The sequence below is a fragment of the Stegostoma tigrinum genome, chromosome 18 (genome assembly GCF_030684315.1).
Source record: "Stegostoma tigrinum isolate sSteTig4 chromosome 18, sSteTig4.hap1, whole genome shotgun sequence".
In the NCBI taxonomy this organism is placed as follows: Eukaryota; Metazoa; Chordata; class Chondrichthyes; order Orectolobiformes; family Stegostomatidae; genus Stegostoma; species Stegostoma tigrinum.
Genome location: NC_081371.1, coordinates 6246158 through 6254395, shown reverse-complemented (window position 1 = coordinate 6254395; position 8238 = coordinate 6246158). Strand labels below are relative to the sequence as shown.

Here is an 8238-nt window from a genome sequence, read left to right as displayed (position 1 = left end):
ATTCTTCCATAGAGAAGGGCCCGAACTGCTCACAATATTCTAAATAACGTCTGACCAGAGCCTCATACAGCCTCAGCAGCACATTCCTGCTCTTGTTTCTGGCCATCTTGAAATAAATGTCAACATTGTATTTGCGTTAACCTTAACAGAATTCTGAACTAGGACTCCTAAGTCCCATTGAGCTTCAAATTTCTGAAATTTTTCCCTGTCACGTCTCTGTTCCTCCTACTAATACGCATAACCTAACACTTGCCCACATTGTATTCCATCTGCCACTTTTTCTGCTCTCCGATCCTGTTGAGGCCCTTCTACAGCTTCCCTGCTTCCTCAACACTACCTGTGTCTTCACCTACCTGTGTTGCTTGCAGACCTAGCAACAATACCCTCAGTTCCTTCATCCAGGTTGTTAATGCATACTGTGAATAGTTGTGGCCACAATATTGCACCTGTGGAACTCCACTAAGCACCAGATGCGATCCTGAAAAAGACGCCTTTATCCCTACTCTCTTCCAGTCAGCCAATCCTCTATCCACACCGATAACTTGCCCCTAACACTGTGAGCTGTTATTTACTTAGCAGCTTCCTGTGCAGCACCTTGTGAAAGGCCTTCTGGAAATCCAAGTAGCTCATGTCCACTGGCTCTCCTTTGTCTCACTTGCTTGTTACGTCCTCAAAGGATTCTAACAGATTTTTCAGGCGTGATCTCCCCTTGATGAAGCCGTGCTGTTTTACTATGCACTTCCACAATCTCATCCTTCGTAATAGACTGTAAAGTCTTACCAACGACTGAGGTTAAGCTAACTGGCCTATAATTTCCCATTTTCTGCCTCCCTCCCTTCTGAAATATGGGTAGTAGATAACCATTTCCCAATTGTCTGGGAGACTCCCTAACTCCAATGATTCCTGAAACGCCATCCCAAATGCCTCCCCAATCTCCAGAGCTATTTCCTTCAGAACCCTGGTTTGTAGTCCTGGTTTGGGTGATTTATCCACCTTTAGATGTCCTTGCTTCCTCTGTACCTTCTCCTTAAGTGATGCCCCCTGCATTTATCTCTGCCCTCAATGCCCTTCAAGTTCAGCTATGCAACTGGTGTCTTCCACCACAAAGATTAATGCAAAGTACCTGTGATAATGGGAACTGCAGGTGCTGGAGAATCCAAGATAACAAAGTGTGGAGCTGGATGAACACAGCAGGCCCAGCAGCATCTCAGGAGCACAAAAGCTGATGTTTCGGGCCTGGACCCTTAATCAGAGACCCTCTGATGAAGGGTCCAGGCCCGAAACATCAGCTTTTGTGCTCCTGAGATGCTGCTTGGCCTGCTGCATTCATCCAGCTCCACACTTTGTTATAATGCAAAGTACCTGCTCAGTCTCACCACCATTTTTTTCTCCCCATTACTACTTCTCCAGCTTCATTTTCCAGTGGTCCAATGTCTACTGTTGCCTCTCTCTTACTTCTTACATTTCTAAAAAAAACTTTCATAATCTTCTTTGATTTTACTAGTTAGCTTACTCTCATTTTTCATCTTCTCCTCCTCATTGTGCTTTTTTAAAAGATATCATCTGCTGGTTTTTAAAGGTTTCCAAATTCTCTGCCTTCCCACTATTCTTCACCACATTGTATGATTTTTCTTTTGTTTTTATGCTGTCCCTTATGACTTCCCTTGGAATCCATGGTTGTTCCCTCTTCCCATTAGTATATATCTTATTCCTCTGGATAAGTTTCTGCTCTGCCTCCCACATTACCCCCAGAAAATCCAGCCTCTGCTGCTCCACCCTCTTCCTTGCTAGGCTCCCCTTCTAATCAACTCTGGCCAGCTCTCCTGTTGTGCCATTGTAGTTGCCTTTTCTCAATTGTAATGCAGTTATATCTGATGCCAGTTTCTTTCTCTCAAACTGCAGGGTAAATTCTATCATGATGCGGTCACTGCCCACTACGGGCTCCTTTAACTTGAGCCCCCTAATCAAGTCTGCCTCATTTCACATTCCTAAATCCAGAATTGTGTGTTCACAAGTGGGATGTACTACAAGCTGCTCCAAAAATAACCATCTCATGGACATTGCACAAATACTTGTTCTTGGAGCTCTGCTACTAATCCGATTTTCCAGTCCACATTTGAAGCTTCCCACAATTATCGTAACAGTGCCTCCTTACATCAGTGTGGGCTTGTTGTGCCAAAGGTCCTGTTTCCACACTGCATGATATGATATGATAATATGCCATTTCTATCTCCGGATTTATATTCTGCCCTGTATCCTGATTATTACTATACAGCCTGCATGTAACTCTCACAATTCCTCTCTCCTTTGTGCTTCCTCAACTCTACCCCCATTGATTCTACACCCTGCCGACTCTATATCACTTCTTGCTATCGATTTAATTTCATTTTGTACCAACAAGGCAACCCCATCCATCTGGCCATCTCCCTGCCCTTTTGATAGGACACATATTCTTGAATAGTCCATTCCAAGCCCTAATCCCCATGTAGCCATGTCTCTTTGACATTCACATTGTATCTGCTAATTTCAATCTGTGCTACAAGCTCATTTATCTTGTTTTGAATACCGCATGTAATGACTGTCCCCTTCTCATACTTGGCTCCTTATCCACTGTGCCTGAAGTTATATTTCTGACCCTTTCCATACCCTCTGTCCCCATTACTTCTTCTGGAAACTTTAATAACCTCTGTCGAGCTCTCCCCTACCCTTCTAACCTTATGCCCTTGATTTGCGCCAGTTTATCTACCTTATTCCAAATACTTTGTGCATTAAGACACAGAGTCTTCAAGTTTGTCCTCTGATGCAGTTTCCTGATGTGGACCATGACAACTGGATCTTCCCCCTCCCACTCTAAGTTCCTCTGCAGCGCAGATGAGATATCCTGAACCCGTGCACTAGGCAGGCAACACAGCGTTCAGGACTCTTAATCCTGGCCGCAGAGGACCATGTCTATTCCGCTAATTATACCATCCCCGATTCTAACTGCATTTCTCTGTCCCGTCCTCTTGAATGCCTCCCTGTACCATGGTGCTGTGGTCAGTTTGCTCATCCTCCCTACAGCCCCAATCTCACCCACACAGGGAACAACAATCTCAAGCATCTCCTGGCCCTGTATCTTTATTTTATTTAATTAGCTTTTAATTTGTTTTTGTTTAATATCCTATTGGTCATTTCATTTGTAACCTGTAAATATATTTCCTACTTACTTTCAATCTGAAAATAATGTAGAAAAATTAGACAAATTTGCAGCTATTACCAACCAATGAATTTACAGTTTCCTGAGATGTCACTTTGATTTGAGCTGAGTCCCTGATTCTGGACTTCAATTTATCCTGTTTTTTTTTAAAGAAACACCTTATAAATTGTGGGGAAAGAAAAAAGGACTTGTCCCGATGTGCACCAAATTCCCACACTTCCTCCAACGTCCCCAGATTATATATTCCCTCGGCAGTGTCTCACTCCGAATGTGATTTTTCTTTCATGATTATGTGAAGCTCTCAATGGAATAGAAATAAGATCACATGATGCAGGAAGTCCAATAAATATCTCAATGTCTCATTGGTGACTATCTCAATGAGAATTGGAGCAAACTCTCCACTGGTTAGAGCCATACCTGGCACTTAGAAAGATGGTTGTGGTTGTTGGAGGTCGGTCATCTCAGCTCCAGAACATCTCTGCAGGAGTTCCTCAGGGTAGTGTCCTGTGGTGGTCTTTCAGTCTGCTGGCGAGTAGACTTGCCGCTGTATGGCAGCGTGACACATCAACATCAAAGCTGAAGCATGTGGTGATGTAAGTAACTCGAAGGGTAATTGGACGGGGAGAAAGTGGGAGGTTGGCACTGGGTATAGATGCTCATGTAATGATCCAGTGCAGGCTTGGTGGATCAAGTGGCCTCATTCTGAGGCACTTTCGCTGTCTCCAGTGCTCTGTCCACTTGTATCTTCCAGTCCCTGACCTGGAAGCAGGAAGTGAGCTGGCTCTCTCCCTGGAGACACTTTCAGGGTAGAGAATTATAGTTGGACAGCAAGTTATCTACAACTGGGCTCTAAATAAGGCACCTGTATTTAAAGCTTGTAGGTCTCACCAGAAGACGGGAAAGAGTTCAATTTATCTCTGTCCCCTGTCCTTAACAATAGCAAATTTTAAAGAGGAATTGGATAAATGCTTGAAAAGGAACTTCAAGAAAGGAAATTGAAAGGAAACTTTTCAACTTATTTCTTCATTTTTCTATTTTTGCGCCTAAGATTTTGTACCGAGGTACCTTTGTATCTAAGCCATTGTACACTTTTCACTGTACTCCTGTACTTGAGTGCATGTGTTAATAAAGCTTAAACGTAAACCTATTGGAACAAAAGGTAGAATGGGACTAATTAAATGTTTCCTTCAAACAAAAACAACACAAGTATCTCTGTGGTGTGAGAGATTTGGACTTACATTTCATGATTTAAGCTTCATGAAAGCATGACCAAGCGGAGATTTATAGGCTAAGAGATACTTGGAACAACAGGTTTGCGGCAATAGAGAAACCCGAGCCTTACCTCAATAATAATCTGTAATAAACTTAATTGATAAATCAGGAAGTAAAAACTCTGAGAGGTATTCCAAATGCACGTCAATTTCATATCAGTAAATAATAATTGTCTACAATGTTTGTCTGCAAATATCAAAAGTTTATTATAACACAATCACAAAACAGATCCAAATAGCCTTCAAAATGATCAAATTAGCAAAACATTCTTCAAAGTAAAAGCAGGTGCAACTTTTAACTTCCAGTTACTTGTCAGCAACTGTTGATTTCTCTCACCTTGTGGTAAGTATATCTTGTTTGGGAGGAACAAGTAAGTTTAGAACAAGAAATGGTATTTTCCTCACCTCCTGTCCAGCTCTAGATATTTTCTAAGCAACTCTGCTCAGTGATATAATCACACACTTCGACATGCAGGTGGGTCTTGAGCTCAGGCCTCCGAGCTCAGAGGTAAGGACACTATCCCTGCACTGCTGGAAATCCCACTTCCCCTCCCAGCCCGACCTTTGTCCAAGTCTACTGTAGTCTGATTGATAGAAGTTGACGTCACAATTAGTGAACAACTGCATTATCATTCTGTCACATGGCTACCAGAAGGTAGAAGGCAAAATAAGCTGACCTCAAAATTTCTTTTGTCCATTAACGCTTGCGTGCTGAAGTTAAGAGTTGATTTCTCAAAGGATGCTCCCATGAGTTATGTTGTGGGCTCTTAGGCTCTGCATTTTCTGTTAACTTTCAGACCAGTTGCCGTCGGTGTTGTAATATGAAGGCGTGGGTGCCTGTGAATTTGGGTTAGTGTTCCCTGCGAGTGCTATTCCACAACAGAAGTGAATCAGCCCAATGATAGCTTTATTGTACACCGTTGATGTCGAATTCTGACAGTACCAGTTTAAGCTTAGCATACAAAATCATTGTACTAATCTCAGACAGCCTGACTAAAGTAGTGATTTATCGCTTTGGTAACTTGGCTCAGCTTGGGTGTGTACAAGTCCTTTTCATAAAGAAGAACTCCCAGGGAAGAACTGAGTCTGTTTGTAAGGTGACATTGAGTCTAAAAGCAGTCTCAAGAAGTCGAATTGAATCAATGCAAGTAGCGATTTGTGACTCCATGTTTGAGTTAAAGAGCTTGTTCAGAGGAACAACAGTCTCAAGAAAGTAAGGTGTTTGTACAGTTTTCGGGTCAGTTGAAAGGATTGTTGAAATAACATCTGGAATTCAACTTAACAAGGATTCAAGTAGCAGAACAAGTAAGACAAAGTATCTGGAGCTTGGGAGGAACATTACAGATAACAGAAAGGCAGCATAACATTATCAATAAAATGGAATATGTTTGCACAGTAAAGGTTATGACAAAGTATTCAAGAACAGATATGCACAGCATGGCAAGCTGACTGGCACCAGATTCACTGTGTTGAAGACTACGATGAAGATCATCCTATTTTTGACAACAGATCAAGCAAAGGTTATTTTCATAATGTCAACAAAGTCCAGGCGCAGGGAGCTGGTTTGCTGATTCAACCTGCTTTGGGATAAGAGAAATTCTCATTTATTGGACAAGGTGCTGCCAGAACCAGAAAGCTATGTCAGATCATAGCACAACAGGCTTCTTGCAGGGACAGGGGGTCTTTTATTTTAAGTGGTATTGAATGCTTCAAAAGATGCTTGTCTTTAGTCAGCAGGAAAGTACTGGTGCACTTGTGGTGGAAATCTTTTAAAAATTGGCAATTTTTTTGTTCTATTATTTCATATTACATTTTGTGCTACAAAGTTTATTCCTGAGTGCAAACAGTAGAACAACATCTCCTCAAAGTTCAACCTTTCTAAACCTTCTTTCTCAGTCAAAGGCCACATGTGGTGGATGTTTGATGGACACGAGACAATGAGATGCACTTGCAGAAGAAGTAATGCATGAGGAAAGCAAGTTATGATCCTCAGTGGAATGGAAATAATATCATGATGCAGGGAGACCAACAGACACCTTGATATCACATTAGGTTCCCTCTGCTTGGTTAAATATTAAGTCCATGACTGAATTTTAAACACTGGAGGTGGATGGATTGATCTCCTGTAAAGTAAATCAAAATGGTTATTAACGAAGGTGAAGATTTAAAGGAGGTTGCAAACCATTTCCCAGAATGATGATACACACACTTGAAGAACTCTTATCAGATGCATTTGTTCATCATATTATTACAGGATTATCCCAGCACACGAACCTTTGAGTTTCTGATTCAACTCTGTCCCAGCTCAGTTCATCTGCTGCTGAAATCCAGGTCAATGCCTGTGTTCCTTTTAACTTCAGCAGTTACAATGCTTACCTCAACACCTTTCACATTCCACCCTTCGTAAACTCAACCTCGACCAAAGCCCTGTTCCGTATGTACCAGCTTGAACCAAATTTCATTCAGCTTTCGCACTGGTGCTCACTGACCTTCACTGGTTAGTACTTCTGCAACATCTTGATTTAAACATCTCTCATCTCAGATTGCACATTCCTTTACGTTAATTGTCACCACCTCCTCCACATTTTTGTAACTTTGTCCAGCCCTACAACCCTTCAAAATCTCTGCTCTCCTCCAATCCCTGATCTTCACCACTCCACCCCTGGCAGCTCAAGCCATCAGCTGTCTGAGCTCTACTTCCCTAAACTTCTTTTCATCTTTACGTTACATTTTTTACCAAGTTTTAGCCACACATTCTAAAACCAATTCGGCTCATTGTGTTTTTTTTAAATTACACTGTGAAGTCTCTGGGGATTTTTCAACATTGAAACCACTATATAAGCACCAACTGTTGACATTGTTGAAGATGCAATTTTAACACCCAGCACCTCATTGCATCCTGATATACTTCTGAGTCTGTTCAACCTTTTGACAAAGCCATAACCTTCTCACTCAGGCCTCCAGTAAAATTGTAGTCAATCCCAATGACATTTTCAGGGCACACTTGCCTCTCAATCCAAGTCCTACTTTAGAACTTGGGCACAACAGACTAGGTTGACAGTCCATTGCAATACTGAGCGAGTATGTGAGTGTTAGAGATGCAACTTTCAGATGAGATATTAAAACAAGGTTGCATCTGTGTTTTTTAAGGTGCATTATAAAAGATCTCAGGATACTGGTTCAGAAAATTAGTGCGGATCGATTACCACTTCCCAGTTGTTTTGTACTTGCGAAGTGTACACAGCAAGAGCTCAAAAGCAGCTGAAGATAAAAGCCACATAATAACCTAATTTGATTATGTTTTTCGAGCAAGTGTTTTGACCAGAACATTTTTGCTGTTCCTCCAATAGCCCAACAGGATCATTCATCCGGGAGACTAGGTGGGTCCCACTTTAACACCCAACGCCTCAGCAGTGCAACACCAAGTCATAGGTCCTATGATTTTCTACTTCGAAGTGTCAGGGCACAGGGTGTAGCCCTTTGAAACACACAAATAGTAACAGGTTCTATCAACAAGGAGCCTCAAGGATATTTCCGGAATGTGATTCCTTCCTCACCTGCATTGCACGTCCCTGAGTCTCAATAGGAAGAGTAAAGGCCAAAACAGAACAAATGATGCACACAGCACTGAAGAGACATAGAGCTGTTATAGGCCATGTGCCCAGCAGGACCTGGATAGAGTGAATAGAGTAAATAGAATGAGTTAGCAGCTTCTGCATTCAAGTTGCAATAATAGCTAATTGTTCGCAGCAAAAAGTCATGAAAGTTGAT

At 41.9% G+C, this 8238-nt stretch overlaps 1 protein-coding gene across 4 annotated transcripts in view; it reads right to left on the bottom strand.

The window, feature by feature from the left end:
* Positions 1-4686: 4686 nt before the first annotated feature.
* svopl (SVOP-like) overlaps positions 4687-8238 on the bottom strand; it is a 119716-nt gene continuing 116164 nt past the window's right edge. For all 4 annotated transcript variants that reach the window (XM_048548535.2, XM_048548536.1, XM_048548537.1 and 1 more), the window contains 2 exons: positions 8025-8138; positions 4687-6590 (listed from right to left, as the gene is read on the bottom strand). In XM_048548535.2, coding sequence (XP_048404492.1) covers positions 6561-6590; positions 8025-8138 — 144 coding nt within the window. In that variant the 3' untranslated portion in view covers positions 4687-6560. The remainder of the gene's footprint in view (positions 6591-8024; positions 8139-8238) is intronic.